This window comes from Hippoglossus hippoglossus, chromosome 23, assembly GCF_009819705.1.
Source record: "Hippoglossus hippoglossus isolate fHipHip1 chromosome 23, fHipHip1.pri, whole genome shotgun sequence".
Lineage (NCBI taxonomy): Eukaryota > Metazoa > Chordata > Actinopteri > Pleuronectiformes > Pleuronectidae > Hippoglossus > Hippoglossus hippoglossus.
Window position 1 is genome coordinate 13,651,394 of NC_047173.1, and position 18,397 is coordinate 13,669,790.

The window sequence follows — 18,397 nt, forward strand, 5'->3', positions numbered from 1 at the left end:
TATATGGGAACCAACAGTCGAACATCAGCGTGCGAGCGGCTTCAATGATTCCTCATCTGGACCGATTTATTATCAAGGAGGAAATAAAAAGGTCCAGAAAACAGAAACACACAATGAGAATAAACCACGGCAGCAAAACCACAACCGATAGAAACGCCGGCTCTTGACCACTTATTGCAGCCGGTAATGAAATCTGTTAGATATCAAAATACAACATTTTATCAGCCCGTCCAAAGTCAAACAAGCGTTTATCATAGCTGCTGAACTTTCTGTGGCTCTTGCAGGTGAGTGCTGCAGTCGCTTCCTCCGAGTGAAGCCTCGGATCAGAATCTGCATTTTAAATACATCCCCTCACGGAGCCGACTTCCCATGAATTAACCAGAGTTTAAATCACGCTGTCTCTATTTTGAACAAGTTCGCTCCTTGCCCTTTAAGGCCCCTGCAGGAGTCCCCAGACCCCTGTGGTTTCCCAGTGTGTGTGAACCTCTGGCTCCAGTTTCTGTGTGTGTGAGTGGCTGGCATCCCCCCCCCCCCCCCCCCGCCCGCCACCGTGAGACCTCAGCCTGGTTCGTGAGGCTGTGTGCACGAAGGGCCCCGAGGCGGTACTCCTCCCGGTACGCCCTTGCTTTTGATCTCCTTGTCACCTGGCTCGGCCTCGGCACGGGGAGGGAGGGAGGGGCTGCAGGGGCGGGAGGAGGGGGACAATAACTCCCCCACCAGTTGTTCTCCCAGCAGAAGACTGGTGTGGCTCCAGTTGGGAAACAAAAGGAAGCTTCAAGCAGGTGATTAACCTGCGATAGTAACTGTTGGCGTCGTTTGCAAATTCCTCAAACAAAGTATAATCTTGATTTGATGGTGTTTTATGAACAGCGGCGTGCGCGGTCACTTCACACGTAACGTGGTGTTTTCAAACGAACACTGATTCATGGTGACAGAGGTCCGAGGTGAAGAGGTGAAATCTGAAGTCACGGTTCCACAGGCCTTTGACATTTTGTCATGTCACAGTGGGAAAAGCACAGGAAACAAAAACAACAATGGCGGCTACATACAAGTTGACAGTAGGATAAACTCACTGACCCCCGCTCACGATGTTCTTCTCTGCTATTTAAAGAATCGCTCGATGAAGACTTTATCGCCCCCTACTGGCCCGTTGTGCTGGTTTGCGCGTTTGTATTCGTTTCTGTGATCTCGTATGTTAGAATCTTCCTTCAAATAAACTCAGCAGCGTAGACAGGAGACATTTGTAAGATCTGTAATGTACGTTGTTCTGTGAAGAAAGTAAAATATTGCTTTGATCGCGTTGTACAATTTGTTCAGTGCCGTCATATCACATGTAGCATTTTGACACGTCACAATAGGAAAGGGTTAAGTTTATCTCCCAACGTGGACATTTCCAGCCTCCGCCCCGCCATCGTGTGAGAAGACAGAGCTTTTCAAACGCCACAAATGAAGGATAAGAGCTCAACACACGCTAAAAACTGGACTAAACCCACACAGGCTAATACTGCTGCTACTCAAGAAAAGTAATATGCAGATATTTGGTGCAGAAAAGGTAAAAAAGACACCAGGCTTTGTTTTCCATCATTTGAGCATCCCACCGGTTCCTCGTCATGTTCGTGAAAGCAGCATTAAGACAGCTGTCAGGTGGAGGCATGACGGTGCTGTCTGTTCTTTTTGTGCTCAGCTAGCAGAGGCCCCCCCCCCCCCCCCCCCCCCCCCCCCCCCCCCCCCCCCCACGGGGCGGCGGGACATGACGACGACCCCTGTTACGCTGTCCAGTAATAACAGGACCTATCTGAGGTATGTGCCGGCTGCAGATTAGAACACATGTTGGCCCGCAGCATTTTAAATAAGCACCTTGCCTCACACAACTGCTGTTGACTTTTCATAACACACTTCCTCTGCGTTCTCTTCCTCCCCTGGCTCCTGGTGCCAAACTATTTGATCTCAGGGACGATGTATGGAAACACCGTCGTGCTGATACAGAGCTGTGTGTATGTATATATATATATATATATATATATATATATATATACTGTCAGTCTATTTATATAGGGACCAGTCGATGCTGCAGTTGAGGAAGGTGAAGCTGGGATTGGAGTAGTAGTTTCATCACTGGTGCATCGATCTGTATGATGATGCTTAGATATATGACTGACACACACACACACACACACACACACACACACACACACACACACACACACACACACACACACACACACACACACACACACACACTTCAGGGAACATTACATTGACTTACATGGATATCCTGGTGACTAACTCTAGCCTCAACCGTAGTTATTACTTGCCTAACCCTTAAGCTAAGCCTAGATTTAGCCATAACCTCACTCTAACCTAAATCTAAACCCTAACCTTTACTTTAACCTAAACCTACTCTTAACCTTAACTTAAGCTTAAGCCTTAGCCATAGTTACCACTTGCCTAAGCCTTACTCTAACCTTAAGATAACCTTAACGTAGCCCTAAACTTTACCTTAACCTAACACTTACCTTAACATAACCCGAACCTTAACGTAAACCTAAACCTAACCTTTAAACCTTTTTTTTCCCATAATGTTCCCACTACATGAGTAATACCTGGACTGACTCTCTCTCTCTCTCTCTCTCTCTCTCTCTCTCTCTCTCTCTCTCTCTCTCACCTGAGCAGGTTGGGCAGGGGGATGGAGCCGGACCCGGACCCCAGGATCCCCTTCCTACCACTCAACAGTTTCTCCACCAGGACGACGTTCCCGGTCCGGGAGGCTTCCAGCAGCTCCTGCTCCTTCCCCATCCCGGACACAAGTTTGCAACGACGGGGGAAATCCGGCAAATATCTCCCATAAATCCTCCAGCTCCAGAGGCAGCTCCTTCCCTCAGTGTCTGCGGGGGGAGAGCATCCCTGTCACTGCATGCTGCTGGTGCCGCTGCCGCCGCCTCCACACGGTGCTTCCCCCGGTGCCCGCTAACCTCCGTCCGCTCGGCTGCTCCGTCTCCTCCTCCGGCGCTGCCCCGGCTGACGCGCGCTGCTCGCCGGTGTAACCTCAGCGCAAAGCGGCGCTGCTGGGGGGGTGAGGGGTGGGGGGGAGGTGACCGACCGCAGGCTCCGCAGAGAACCGCGAAGTGAACCAACCGGAAAGAAGAGCAACAACCACAAACTCCTTCTGTGTCCGAGCGGAACCTCCGGACTGGACCGGAGCTGCGGCTGAACACAGGCTGGCGCTGAGAGGCTGTTCCCCGCTGAGAGAAGCTCCTCGTCCCGCTGCACTCGTCACCTGCACCGGGAGGAACCGCACTGAGCGAGAGGAGACACGTGTCAGGCTAGACCCCGTCACGGCACCGGGTTCCGGTTACTGCTTTCAGAATAAGAGCGGCCGTTTCCGGACGTGCTGTACAGTCTCTGACCAAGCTGCAATTTGAATTTAATAAATGACAGAAACCAAGAACTGAGCAGCAATGAAATAGAAACAATAGAATCTAAATAAGAGTAAAAGGAAACCAAATAGGAAAATATGGTCAAATTATTACAAATATAGAGAAATATTGGTTGAATTAGAGACTTTTTAAAGGTTTATGTCAAAAGACCAGAACAATCTGCTGTGGGACACCATGGTGACCAGTAACTAAATAGTATTTTTAAGATGGAATAATACTGGACCTCAGATTTGCTACAATATGCAACATGTAAAGCAAAAAGCCAGATTTTAGTTTGTTAAGCTTTATTTCAGACTCATGGGTCCATATCAGAATGAAATAGAAAGAGATAAATGACTAAATCCAGCACTAAAATATAGAAATACAATCATCACACTTCATAAATCCCACAGGGAATAAAAACTAACAGGCTTTTGTTCCAGGTTTTGAACATGAAGGTTTAGACGAGTGCCCATTGAAAAAGCAGAAGTCATTATCTACGCATGCAACTGCAATTTCAAAACCACTATTAATCAAAACCACACACATGCTTCAGATATTTGTCGCCTTAACATCCGAGACTGATCTTGTAGCCTCCCCATTTACCCTGAGACCTCTTCGCTGCTTTTACTTTGAAACCCCCGCACTCCTGACTTCCGGTGTGCGTGCGTGTGTCTTGCCGTGCAGCCCCCCCTGTGCAGGCTGGGTGTGGAGGACACAGCTCCAACAGGCCTTTGTTATCAATCTGTGTGGAGTCACATTCATTGTCTCCTCAAACTTTCTCCATCCCACAGGGGTGAAAACAACAAAAAACACACACGTGCATGCGCAGTGCTGGTGCACGCTGGAGGTGTGCGCGTGCACGGCTGCAGCTGAGTGCACGAGGAACCAGGTGAGGGCCTGAAATAGATTAATGTGTCATGTGGGGATTGAGAATGGATGTAGAAGGATGAGTTTTAATGTGTGTGAGCTGTGGGGAAACACACACACACACACACACACACACAGACACACAGAGAGACACACACACACACACACACACACGGTGCATGCTGGGACCTGCCTCTCTGTTGTTTAATTGGAATTTGTGAAGAAGTTTTGGCCTCCACCTGCAGCTGCTGTGGGACCTTCTCAAGCCATAAAAGAGCAGCTGTAGCTCAGTCAAGTGATTTCAGGGTTTAAATGTTTTTGATACAGAAATGAATCTGCAGATTATTTTAATCAATTAAGTTTAATTATTTAATCACCCTAATTTTAATCAATCAGGATATTGGCCCAACACAAACACAAACAGTTTACATAGACGTAAAAGAGAAAAGATGCAAATCCTAAATCATTTTTACCAGAAAATACACCTAGTTGATTATCTAAATTATTGCCAGATTCATTTTTTATTAATTCACCAATAGGATGATTATTGCAGCACTATTATTTTAACAATATGTAAGTAAATATTTCATTATGCCTGTTCAATGATATCATAGATAATCATGTTATGTGTTAGTGTTTTTTGTTGATGCTGTACATTATCATTATTGAAAAGGTTGCTGAAGATCACGGTGACCTGCTGTGTTCTCAGAACGAGAGATTCTGTTCTCTGAACAACACACAACTTGATCCCTCGCTCTTACATCAGATTTCCCACAATCCAGCTGTGCTCGGTGCCGTCAGACTCTCCTACATCCCCTCCTCTGTCCTGCACATTCACACACACACACACTATATACATGTACGTGCACATGCTTTGCTTACATAAACCCTGCTGCACTGTGACACAGCCGTCATCACAGCCGAAGCATTAAGCTTCAGTGTGTAAACAGTTTTTCCAGCGGCAGAGCAGAACTTTTCTCTCTCACACACACACTCACTATGACTCACTGTGCACAACTCCTGCTGTAAAATGTCATGACCATTTATGTGCACAAAGTCCACACACTCTCCTGCAGGGGTTCAGCTCACAGAGGCTGCACTTACATTTAAAGACGCTTTAATCTGCAACACACACTTTTACATTCTTACTCATTCATAAAGTAAGTTTGCATGTACAGAATGACAGTTGGTAAATCAAAGTTCTCAAATTGTTTGTTGATCAGTAAATGAGACGGTGACAGAAACACTAGCATGGATTTAAAGAACCAGAGGAGTCGGCTTTATTCTCAAAAAGTGAACATGTCTGGCCCTAATAATCTATATCACATTTGATTAAGAGGAAAGAAGAAGAAACAGTCAAAGATAAAACCTTTAAATTCCATTCTCTTTTATTTTCAGTGTTTCAGCAGCTTTGACAGACAAAATACAATTTATTACTTCTCTTTGTCTTTTTTCTTCCTCCACAGGCGTCCAGATAGGAGGAGGAGGAGGAGGAGGAGGGCTGTGATGAACGGAGGAAACATGAAGGGGAAAAAAATCTTTCCTTCTCCACGAACAAGTCTTCACGTACGGTCGAGTTAAAATCCTCTCGTCAAAATGTTTGTGCGCAGAACAAGTCGTGCCAGAAGAATTGGTTAAAAACAGAAAATGGACAAAATGCTCAGGTTGAGTTTCACATGTAAACTGTGAGTGGTTCTAACACTTCAGAGTTTTTTATCCTATCATCTTTTGTGCAGTTAAATAAAAAAGTTAATTCTAGTAATTTTTTTTATATTAACATCGACTTTTGGCTGAAGTCGTCACATCAGCACGAAGCGTGAACAGCAGCAGACACGGTCATATTCATTATTAATATTAGGAATTAACATAAAGACACACACACACGTCGTCAGTCACCTTCAATGTGCCTTTATTTACGCCTCTTTTTTTCTTCCACCAAGTAAAACACGTGGGCGACTTCATAAACTGTAAATAAAGATGAACAACGCGTCTCGTCCCACTGTCCAGAAAACATTCCAGATATGAATGCCGCCATCTTGTGCCGATGTGCAGCCGTGGAGCCTAAAATGACAGAAACCATCTTGGTCCCATCTGCTAACATGGAGAAGGCGGGAGTTATACCAGAGGGAGAAACGAGGCGCTCTGGCTTCACTTTTCGCTGCCGTGTCCTCCATCTTTATTTACAGTCTACGTGTGACTTTTCTTGAACTGCTCTCCGTTCGTCGGCTCGTCTGTTCTGATTGTTGCGTTTACAGTGCCTCCGTTGTTTTTTTAAAAGTGCTCCGCAATGTTTCGTGGTTATTTACACGTAGAAAAATAGGAGGATGGACGCGGACGAGTGCGGGGGCGAGAACTGACAGAGAGAAATTCATCATCTTATAGTAATGAAATGCTTGTTCCGGCTGATACACACACACACACACACACACACACACACATTCAAGTGAAACACTGCATCGCCATTCAAAGTTCTGTAGAAAATTCCTATACAATATACACTGTACACACTCGGAGGACGAGTGAGAGCGCGTCTCGTCCCCTCGGAATATGAAAGCGCTAAAACACGAGTTTCATTTGAGCGCAGTGCAAAATGATTTTTTTGAGACATTCCTCTGAAGATTCGACATTCAGTGTTGCTTAACACACACACACACACACACACAATCTAAATAAAGCTCGTCTACGATTAGCTGTGATTTATTTTTTTTGCTCCGTATTAACTTAGAGGACAGACGTGTGGGAGGGACTTCCTGTAGGCACAACCACAGATTCAGATCCTCGTCCTTTTTCTTTCACAAACACACACAAACGCACACAAACACACACACACAGTCCGACTAAATGTCATTCCTCCCGTTTCCACTCTCCGAACCTCCACAGTCCAAAGTGGAGAACATCAAACAGACAACAAGCGAGTAAAACTGTGTATTTTTGAGTCTTCCCACAGACTCTGCATTGCTTTATGGAGGAATTATTTTTGAAGTCTAAAGTCACATGGAGGCTCAATCGACAAATAAGCGCGTAGAGGGAGCGGCTTTCCCTTTTTCTTGACTTGTTCAAGTTGCCTTGAATCATTCTGCCGAGCCTCGCTCTCGCTCGTCCGTGTGGGTCTTTCTCTGTCGCGGTAGACGAGGACAGAGCCGGACCTAGCTGCTGTTGACTTTGAGGTTCTTCATGCGGTGAACCAGCGAGTCCTTCTCCATCTGAGCCTCAGCCAGCGCCATCTTGGCTCGCGACAGCTCCACCTTCAAACACTCGTTCTCGTCCGTCAGCATCTGGAAACAAGGAAGAAGGTGCCATGGAGATGAGTCAGTGTTTGTGTGTGTTAGCAGCATGAAAATAAAATAAACTAGACTCTCACACAGTGGAGCACATCTCTGCGACCCAAACCGACCTGAACATCATTGAACAAATTTCGGTCCTAACCCGTGGTCGGATGGCGTTCCCACACTTTACTCCCACGTGGCTTCACAGAACGCCTTTGTTTTGTTTCTCACCTTTTCCCTGGTTGATGGAGGAGGGCTGGGGGGCGGGGCTTGGGTTTGCGAAGCCTTTGATACGCTGCAGATGCCGCCCACAGCCTCAGGGGCCGGACTCAGTGAGCTGTCCATCACCCCGCCCTCTTTTCTGGGTTTGGCCTCCGCTGCTCCGTCTACTGAGAGGAGGAGGAGACAAGAGGAGGAGACAAGAGGAGGAGACAACAGGAGGGAAATTGTCGGTGTGAAGGAGCCGAGTGGGAATTTAGAAGAATTTCATAGGAGCGTGTTGTGTAACTGCTGTGAATCAACCCTGAGGTGGAAATATCTGGCAGGAGAGAATGTGTGTGTGTGTGTGTGTGTGTGTGTGTGTGTGTGTGTGTGTGTGTGTGTGTGTGTGTGTGTGTGTGTGTGTGTGTGTGTGTTGCTCACCTCCTATAGAGAAAGAACCATCGTCTCTCCTGTGTATGATGAGACTTTCCACGTGTAGGGTGATGGGCGAGGGCTCAGCGTCGGAGGGATTGTCTCGGGGGCCCTCATCCTGAAAGACATTAAGTAAATGTTAGTTTTAATGTGCGAGAAAAGACGATGGAAAGAGAGAGAGTGACAATTATGAACGTCAGAGTTTCCACATCAGCTGCACAGCAAATCTACCCCCCCCCCCCCGTGATGGAACCCAAGAGCGGAGGCAGAAAGGTCTTTTCTCTGTCATTAAACATTCAGTTCAAATCCAAATTCCAATTACGGCCGGATTCTAAATGTTTAACTTGGTTTCAGAAGCTGCTGTAAAATATGGCAGTGAGTTATGACACTTATTACAGGTAGAGTTTCACGACAATGAACTCCAATTAAAAGAAAAATCCCAACTCTGAATAGCTAGAATAACAGAAGTGTCCATGACTGAAAACATCCCAGATCCTCACCTTTAGGTTTATATGCGTGTTCCTGACGCTGATCTCCATGGGCAGCACCTGCGGCGCGGAGTCGTCCTCCAGAAAGTGCGCCAGGTTGCGCATCGTGGACATCAGGAAGCTGGCTTGGTATCCGTTGAGACGCAGCTGCAGGAAGCCATTGCGTTCGGCCAGCGGGGAGTGGGCGGCGGCGCAGGGCCCGCTCTCCAGGCGAGCCTGCACCTCCGGACTGTGAGCGCAACCGAGGGACGCCGAGCCGAACTCGCCGCCACCTGTGAGGGGAGACAGAGGCTGTTAGCGTTAGCTCAAGCTTCAGCGGCTGTGGAGTGAGCTATGATTCAGCTCAGAGACGTTTACACCTGACGTTAAAATACACCCAATAAGAGAAGAGGATTTCTCATATCATAAACCATATAATATAGAAATTAATTCGGACAAAAAAAATTCCACTTCCAGCATTTTTCAATGAGACAATTGAATTTAACTGTATAAAAAACAAAAACAAGGAGGTTATGTTATCAAGATCTTGAAATGAGTGAATTTACAGCTTGATTTTATGTTAATGTGATCATTTAAAAACAAGGGTGCATGTTAAGACCAGATTTAAACGTGGTTAAAGTAAGAGAAGGGATGAAAAAGAAAGTGAGCTGGGAAAAAAAAAAGAGAAGCAGGAAGGAATGAGGTAAAAAGGTGGACTGAAGGAGAGTGAGATTCTGTACAATCCCACTGGTTCCTTTCACTGCAGCGATGTTTAATCATCTCCGAGGACGAGGGATTAGAGGGTTCGGTGGAAACTCCCACCTAAGAATTGAGGATTCAAAGTGAGGATTTAACCACTGAATCATTTTTCTTTTTCTTCCTTTTGTGAATTAGACACTTCTCAAAAAATCCGCTCGGAGAAGTTGTGAAAGACGCGACAGGGAACAAGCCGAGTTAAGTGTTTCATCTGTGAATGACCTGAATTTGACTCTCGGTACCGCACAATGTGACGACGCTGTTTTTGTTCTTGAAGAAAAGAGGCAGAGAAGGTGAAGGAGTGAGGGGAGAGAATACAAACGGGAGGTGATGAGAGACGAGGAGGTGAGATGTTAAACCTTAGAGAAAGGAAAGTAACCTCTTTGTCACTTTACACACAAATATTAATTCTGCTGGCAAGCACACGATTACAGGCACAAGTTTTTAATACACAAGAGACGATGAGCTGCGATAAAAACACTCAGCAAGGCATGAAAACGGCCACTTGAAGAAAAAAATGTTAACATTACGACGAGTAGTGCATCACACGTTCTTTCTGAAGGAAAGTCAGGAGAGGGTTAATGACATAGAGTGAAAAACATTCACAAAGTCACACATACACAACCCTGTCAGATAAAATTATACATTCTCTCACAATCCTGGGTGGCTGGGATCGAAGCAAATGGAGAGAGAGGGAAAAAAGAAGAGATGGGAGTGGGTGAGGTGAAAGAAAGAGAGAGAGAGAGGGAGGGAGCCAGCAGCCACAGGACTGAGGAACTGAGATAAGACGGGTAGGAGGGAGAGAAGATGGCCTAGAGTGGGGGAGCGAGGAAGGGGAAGGAAAGGTGGAGAGAGGAAGAGGAGGGGGGGGGGTTAAATGACAGAGGATTAGCAGGAAGATGGAGTAGGAGCGGACGGGAGGAGTAAAGAGGAAAGGTGGAGGAAGAAGGAAGAGGGGAGGAGGAGGGATTGCTCTTGTGAGATAGGAGGAGGAGGAGGAGGAGGAGGAGGAAGGTAGTCAGGGGGAAAATCTGGCGTTTCTCTCATTGCCTGAATCATTGGACTGAAACTGCAAAGTCTGCTGCAGTGGAGAGATGAGGGAGACGGGGGGGGGGGGGGGGGGGGGGGGAGAGAGAGAGAGAGAGAGAGCGAGAGCGAGAAACAGAAATGGCAAATTACGCCGGGAGGAGAAGAGGAAGATTAGGGGTTAACATAGACTGCACAGATAGTTGGAGTTAATTTGAATCTGGCTCTTGCTCTCTCTCACACACACACACACTCTTAAAGGTTGTGGGCCTAATGTTGCAAATAATGGGACCCACTCACTCCATTACTGTCAAATTTACCCTCACATAAACACACCCTGCTGCTGGAAAATGACACACACACACACACACACACACACACACACACACACACACACACACACACACACACACACACACACACACACACACACACACACACACACACACACACACACACACACACACACACACACACACACACACACACACACACACACACACACGGCTGCTTCATGCGATCACTTGGATTGCAACACACTGAGTCTATGTGCATCTGCAGAGCATGCTGTCGAGCAAGAGTCCCCAGTCTGAAAATGAGATATGACAACAAGGAAAAAACGCCCACACACACTGTTAACACACAAACCGTTCACACACAGTTCACAGTGGGCAGGAAAGGACGCGCTGAGGCCAACATGCATGTTAAGTCACAGCTTGTGAGTGACACAGCAGTTACCTTGGCTGCTTTGAGCAGGTATTGGTACTGAACCCACCAAACCTGTGGGGAGTTATGGCAAGGTAAACAACAAGGAGGAGGGGATGGCTCTGTTAGTGTGTAAATATGTTTGTGTGTTTGTGTGTGTAGTAGAGGAGGGGATTCCAACTTGAGCTGCAACCATAGACTCAATATAAAGATGGACGACACATCTCCACTTCCGTCATTTGGTGACGTGGAGCTGCAGTAATGATTAAACCTGCCGGTTGACGCACTCGACCAATCGTGAGTAAGTCTCAGCTGTCACTCATGATATTTCAGCCCATTTTTAGGTTGGTCCATTTCAAATCCACTAACATGGAGGAGGAAGAGTTTATGACCTGTACTGCGGCAAGTCACCAGGGGGCTTCACTTTTGTGCAGCTATCGTGACGACCATCTTTACAGTCTATGGTTGCGAACTAACGTGTTTCAATTATACCAATTAATCGATTAATCACTTTGTCAACGAAACATCAGAAAACGATGAAATATGCTCATGTAATGAATGATAATAGAAAGTAAAGCCCGGTTTTTGTCAAGCAAAGAGTCAAAGACCCCAAAATGATGCAACACCAAGAAAAACACTTAATTCTTCCATTCAAGAACCAAACGTCATTTAATTGTTAGTATTTTGAATGAGAAACAACTGAATTGCCCAAAAACTTTGAGATAAGTTTAAAAGTCGCAGCTCTACGTCTCTTTTTTCCTTTCAGCATGTTTAACACCTGTTAAAGTTTAACAGGTGTTAAACAGCAATATCCTGAGATCACTGCTGGTCACTTCACTTGTCCTGTGTTGTGGGGGGGGGGGGTCAGTAATGGAGCATCCTGCTGGTTCAAAACCCAACAACTGAGCCTCCAGTCTGTTCCTGGACCCCCACCACACGTCCTTCCTCTCATGTCATGACATGTTTCCTCTCTCTCTCTCTCTCTCTCTATTCAACAACATGCCATCACAGATCATCTAAAAATAATCTATAAGAACAGAAGAAGAAGTTGCAGAATTCGTATTTGCTGGAGCTTTATTTAAAAATGAAGATGGGTCCTAAAAACCAGTGAACTTTCTGCGTAGAGGATGTTGCTGCTTCACTCCTTCACTCTCCTAACCAGGCTTCATCTTTCTTTCTTTAAAGGAAAAAGCTTGTGTTGTGGACGGCTTTCATTTGAATTTGAAACGTTTCTCTTATTCCAGTGTCGAGCAGTTTTCTTTATTTTCTTTTTGAGGTCATGTGAGTATACAATAGTTATCGTACCTTTTTTAAAATCTGTGTGTTAATGACTGTTTGATGTTAAAATAATGTACATAGCACGCATTTTTTAAACGTGAGTCAAAGCAGCCGTGCAAAAACAGATAATATATCCGTACGACATATCAGAGCTGAAATGAAAAGCTCCTTGTTTCATGCTCAGTCACGTAGAGTGTAAGTGTTGTGTGTGTGTGTGGACGACTTCTTACCCAGGCTGCGGTTGCTGAGGTACTGTCTGAGGCTGACGTTTCCCAGCTGGCTCGGTATCACCTGGCCCACCTCCAGAGCCACGGCCGTGCTCTCGCCCACCACCTCCATGCCCACGCACACCGACCGCACCTTCAGCACCAGCACCGACACCTGGAGGAAGACGACAGTCGACATGATCAGCAGCTTGATCTCGATTTCCTCAGTTGATTTAGATAAATACACACGTTTCTGGAGGGTGTCACATCTTACTATATCTTTGATGGGCTCGTCGATGCTCTGGGAGGTGGCGCTGACCGTATCGGGGGACACGCCTCCCTCCTGCTCCTGACTGAACGCAGCCTCGGCGGCGCTCTCTGTGGCGCTCTGCTCACTGACGGCATCCTTGAAGCCCGACATGGACACGTCATCTAAACATGGAGACATGAAAAATATGAGGACTCACACAAACAAGCACACAGAGGACGACACCTTTTATACAGCCTCAAGCTTTTTGAATTCATGCACTGACTCTAGCCTATTAGCACAATGCTGCCACCATCTGGTAAAAACAGCTGCCTGCAGGTACACATACAGGAATAATGACTTGTTCCCTTTAAAGACTTTTTCATTTGTACCATCTTCTACGTAGAGACCCTGAATAAATAACGATTATTTTTCATGTGTGTGTGTTTGCTCCACCTCTCTCCAGCAGACTGTACGCGTCTCCGTCCTCCATCAGGTAGCTGTCAATGGAGATGTTGTCCAGCGACTGCAGGGAAGGGCTCTTCTTCATATTCTTGTAGGACACTGAGAAACTGGACTGAGAGCGATCGCGCATCAAACGACCACTACAGCAAAAACACACACACACGCATAGAGATGAGATTAAATACCTGTCAGAGAAACGTCATCATGCATGCTATAGATTTTTAAATGACACATTTAAAAGACAAAGATCGTAAAAGACACAGATTAATATACAGACAAGAAAAAAAACAAGTGTGTTGCTTCTGTTTCCCCACATCTGATATGAAATGTATTTTTTATACAGTCACTGAGCCGAGACTTGTGCGAGGCGACTGCACAGAAAGCTGACAGGGCTTACTCAACAAGTCATGAATTAAATATCGCTCAACTCCTTTGTGTGCTGTTGTTTAAGGCCGTGTAAGAACCAAGTGGGCCACCGTCCCGGGCACCAGAAATGATCCCAGGAACAATCATGATGTACAAAATCAAAGCAGCTCCCAAAAGGCCGGGGCTGAAAAAAAAGAAAAAGGGGGGCTTCCAGTTTTATCTCTACCTTCATCACGAGTCGGTGGTTGGACGCTGAACACAGAAAACTCAACACACAGACCAGCGTGTCATGCTCTCATGCAAATGCATGCCCACAGGGGATTCACACAGGCACGTTTGAACTGATTTATATTCACAATCACGGGGAACAAGGACACACACACACACACACATATGCACCCATACACACTGTCACTATCACAGCAAGTCACAGATCCAGTGCCTTACATGTTGGACATGGAATAAAGGGAGGTGGATCTGCTGGAGTTTGAAGAGCTGAGGAGATCAGAAACCACAGACAAACTTCCTTTCCTTGGTAGAGAGAGAACACACACACACACGCAAACACACGCAAACACACACACACAGCTCGCATTGGATCAAAGCAGCGGTCAAGAGGCAGAAAAGGAAGTGGATGAGTTGAAAGATGACAACATGTATGGTGCTGACAGGCAAGAGATGAGGAGAACACACAGAGAAAGACATGGCAGCTTCAGAGCAGCCAACACACACACTGTCAGAGACACGTGAGGACGGACGACTGAGAACTCAGACTGACAAACACTCATGAGGGGGTTCAACACACAGAGCTTGTGTTCAGGAATAGACAGATTCAGTGAGAGAGGTATTCATCAAGTAGGTTCACAACTATGAGGCGATCTTTTCAGGGCTCCAGACTGATCCTCAAGAAAATGATTTGCTACTTTTAATTTATTTTATATAACTGTAAATCAAATATATTTGGGCTTTGGACTCAGTGATTAAAAGACATTAAACTCTTAGAACTCAAATATTTTAGATTTTTAACAACTTTATCAACAACTTAACACTTTTAAATCTGTTGATGACCTTGTGTCCAGCACTGACAATGTTTTGATTATATTTAGTGTGATATCAGTTCAGCTCAGGACATTCTGACGACATTTCGGTGACAAACCTGGAACTTGACTGAGACATCTTAGCAGCTGCAGCTTTGTCTTTGTCGCTCCAGTCTTTGCTGCTGATCGGGTCCGACAGAGGGTCACTTGTGTGGGTTCTTGAGTCCAGTCCAACCCCCGTTCCGTCACCCACAGTCAACCCGTCCACCGGCCCCTCACCAACGTCTTCTGAACTCCTCTCCTCCAGTGAGGCTTTGTGATTGGAGTCTGGGGGCATAGTGGTCGTGGAGGTGGGGACGAGGGGGGCAGGACCCTGCGTGGCCGCGCTCTCTGAGCCTTCACCACATAACAGCTGGTCTACAGTGCATGACCCTTCATTCCCCTTCTCCCTCTTCTCTGCCACCTCTCCCGCATCGCTGCCTGGCTCCAGAGTTCCTCGGCTCTCTGATGGCGAGAGCTCCGACACCAAAGGAGACCGTGAACCTTCGGGCTGGGCGACGGGCTTCAGGAGCAGGGACACCTCGGCGCTCTTCAGCAGGAGGCCCAGGCAGACGGTGAAGGGCTGGTGGTCGGCAGGACACTGAGACAGGTCTTTGCGTTCCCTCTTGGAGCCCATCGCCTCCAGGTCCTGCTGCAGCGTCTGCTGCAGGGCCTTGATGCTGCGCTGAAGCTGCATCAGGAACACATACTGCCGGTGGCTCACCTGCACACACACACACAAAAACAAGGTGACTTTATAATGACATAATGGGTGATCTGTGGTCAATCAAGCCTCTGAATCAATAGAATAAGGGATGAAGAAACTGCAACAGTCCTGCTCTTGACTTATCACTATGCATACAGCATCAAATCCATTTAGCTATTGGGGATTATCACATTTTACGGATAAAACAGATGAAACAGAGCAGTACCACTGAAGATAGTGGGAGGCATGGTAGCCGATAGTTCAAGTGAGACGACCATGGAAGGAAGAAATGTCAGCAGCATGCAAAAACACTCCACTTGTGACCTCAGGGCGGAATTTCTTCCCCTCACAAACGTTTCTCGGCCAAGTGCCAACACCAGAAAGTACATTAACTTGAGAGTAGATCATTTAGTCCATCATTTTGGCCTTTGAGCGAATTAATGACAGCATGAATGTTTATTATCGACAGCTGCCGTAATCTGCTGCAGGCAATAACTGTCATTTCAACCTGGGAAAGTGCTGACTAAAAATGACAAGCCTGCCGCCTCAACATTTTGTACATTATTCTTCATGACTACAAAATAAAACCAGCAAGGAAGGAAACTCAAGAGCTCAGAAAACATAAGGGTTGTTAATGTGTGTGACCTTGTTTTGATATGAATTCTTTTTTAAGGATGACAAACATACCTGAGCACTTAAATGCTTCTGCACTTGCACCAACACATGCACGTCTGCATCTTTACTTGATGTTGATGAAGAGGAGGAAGGCAGACTGTCCAATGAGAGGGGCTTATGGAGTCCGTTACTGGGGGGCGGGGTAGCATCAACGCTTTGAGATGATGCTGCTGCACCTTCAGTGGTGTAATACTCCTTCAGTAAGCGTTTCCTCTGCTGGCGTGCAACAGATTCTACGGATGTACTCGGGGACAGACCTGATCCAGCAGCAGCTCTTAGCCTCTCCTGGTGCTGGAGGAGCTTCGCCGGCTGACACGCCCACACCGTGAGGGGGAAGGAGTCCACAAAAGGCTGTGGTCTCCCTTTGCCCCCCCGGGTGCCCTCATAGTCCACCCAGAACTGGGCGAAGTGCAGCGCCCAAAAGTCTGTGGCGGCCGGCATCTTCAGGGAGTTTGTTCCCATCGTCGGCACCACCAGGCCCCGGTAGATATCGTGGAGCTTGGTGTCTTGTTCATGCGCGTGAAGCTGGAAGACGGGATGGAGGAGGGGTAGGGAGGAAGAGGAGCGAGGGAATGAGGAGAAAGACGAAGAGAAGAAAGGCTCCTCCTCGAAGGACTGCAGCAGGGCCTCGAGGTGCGAGCGGGTGCAGTTGGCCGGGTGCCGGGTGTTAGTGGCCACCATCTCTGAAGTCTGTATAGAGATGGAGCGAGGCAGGTCAGGAGGAGAGGAGGCGTCTCGGTCAGTGGGGATCACCAGCTGATGGGAAGCACAAACCAAGAATCAGGGATAAACACCATGAGATAAAGGTCAGAGATGAATAAAGATCACACGTGTGCTGTCGTCTTCACCTTGAGCATGAGGCCGTCGATCTTGATGTCCACATGCTCTTCAGGTTTCTGCGAGTCGCTGAGCTTGTAAATCTCCATGAACTGCTCCAGACTCTGCCTGAGGTCGAGGGCGAAGAGGTTGATCCACACCAGGCTGCGAGGATCCAGGACCAGCTGCAGGGCGTTCAGCTGGGCATACAGGTTGGGACATGGGACTGGAGGAGCAGGAGGAAGGGAGCAGAGGTGGAGGAGAGATTGCATTAATTTGTCTTTAAGCAAACAGCAGGGGGCAGGATATGACATTTGCTGTTTTTTTTAATTTGGGGGGAAAAACCTGGTGTAGACCACAGAATCATTAGTCAGAGAAGAAATCCTTTAAATGTTCAACCAATGTTTCCTAATGGGGAGAATCTGTGAGAAATCCATAATATGAATTAATTGGGTGATCCCTCATTCCGAGCACAATTCCGAGTGCAATTCAGAAAAATCAATGTCCTCAGGCACACAGGACCTGACGCAGCTGAATAGATCTTAAAAGGGAGGTGAGAAAAAGAGGAGTCGCTGGCAGTGTAGAACACCAGCTTTTTACACAGCTCGTGATTTACTAATCAAGATTAACTGTTCTAATATAAGATGCTGCTTTCGTGATTTCACTGCAGCTAGGGTGTAAAAACACAGAAGTCGTACTGGGGTAGTCTTTTCCATCAGGGAAGTAGTACTCCGTGAACTCTGCGTGGATGGCTGGCATCTCTGGGGGAAGGTACAAGGACTTCTTATTGCAGGAAATCATGGTTTTGGGGCTGGAGCGACGTTGGTCGGCCGTCGACACCTGCAACACAAAATAGACGAAGTTGGTAAAGGAGAGAGGAGATGTATTAGTCTCAGTGACTGCGTATTTGAAGCTTTGTACGACTGAGGACGTCTGTGGTGACCTGATAGATGCTGAAGTCAGCCACCCTGAGAACGATGGAGCTGGACATGAGCTGGGTCTTGGAGGTTTGTGTGGGAGGAGGACTGAAGGAACTGGTGGAGCAGGTGTTTATTTTACCTGAAGAGGAAGAAAGAAAGCGATGGAAGAGAAGAAAGAGAGAAAGAGAGGGGTATAAAAATGAAAAAAGAACAACCAAGAAGGAGACAAACAGATCGAGCACTCAGTTCTCCGATAGCAAACCACTGGGCCTGGCAAACAAGGTGTGCATCACCGCACAAGTCTGTGCGCACACACACCGCGGTACCTGGCTCTAGGCACCAGCAGCACTGGGCTGGAGGCTGTGTGTGTGGGCTCCACTCTAGGAGTCCTTCATCTGCCTCCCTAAGCCCTACTCCTCCTCCTGATCTCTTCTGACTTCCTAGAGGCCCATAAACATCGTAAACACAGAAAACCCACATAAATGCTGGTGTGGTGCAGCGTT

General features: G+C 46.9%; 2 protein-coding genes across 10 annotated transcripts in view; both read right to left on the reverse strand.

Moving 5' to 3' along the window:
* anks1b (ankyrin repeat and sterile alpha motif domain containing 1B) overlaps window positions 1–3,308 on the reverse strand; it is a 163,369-nt gene extending 160,061 nt beyond the window's left edge. For 2 of the 3 annotated variants that reach the window (XM_034579029.1, XM_034579028.1), the window contains exon 1: window positions 2,666–3,307. In XM_034579029.1, the coding sequence (XP_034434920.1) occupies window positions 2,666–2,796 (131 nt within the window). In that variant the 5' untranslated portion in view covers window positions 2,797–3,307. Of the gene's footprint in view, window positions 1–2,665 lie in introns of all 3 variants that reach the window. The other variant, XM_034579033.1, reaches the window with a different exon arrangement.
* uhrf1bp1l (UHRF1 binding protein 1-like) overlaps window positions 1–18,397 on the reverse strand; it is a 36,599-nt gene that overhangs the window by 3,207 nt on the left and 14,995 nt on the right. The window contains exons 11-25 of one of the 7 annotated variants that reach the window (XM_034579027.1): window positions 18,221–18,379; window positions 17,918–18,033; window positions 17,673–17,814; window positions 17,007–17,200; window positions 16,171–16,914; window positions 14,858–15,501; window positions 14,149–14,232; window positions 13,327–13,475; window positions 12,898–13,055; window positions 12,648–12,798; window positions 11,173–11,214; window positions 8,686–8,945; window positions 8,195–8,303; window positions 7,784–7,941; window positions 6,179–7,561 (exon numbers count right to left, since the gene is read on the reverse strand). In XM_034579027.1, coding sequence (XP_034434918.1) covers window positions 7,433–7,561; window positions 7,784–7,941; window positions 8,195–8,303; window positions 8,686–8,945; window positions 11,173–11,214; window positions 12,648–12,798; window positions 12,898–13,055; window positions 13,327–13,475; window positions 14,149–14,232; window positions 14,858–15,501; window positions 16,171–16,914; window positions 17,007–17,200; window positions 17,673–17,814; window positions 17,918–18,033; window positions 18,221–18,379 — 3,239 coding nt within the window. In that variant the 3' untranslated portion in view covers window positions 6,179–7,432. Of the gene's footprint in view, window positions 1–6,178; window positions 7,562–7,783; window positions 7,942–8,194; window positions 8,304–8,685; window positions 8,946–11,172; window positions 11,215–12,647; window positions 12,799–12,897; window positions 13,056–13,326; window positions 13,476–14,148; window positions 14,233–14,857; window positions 15,502–16,170; window positions 16,915–17,006; window positions 17,201–17,672; window positions 17,815–17,917; window positions 18,034–18,220; window positions 18,380–18,397 lie in introns of those variants that run through there. The other 6 variants (XR_004613182.1, XM_034579022.1, XM_034579021.1 and 3 more) reach the window with 6 other exon arrangements.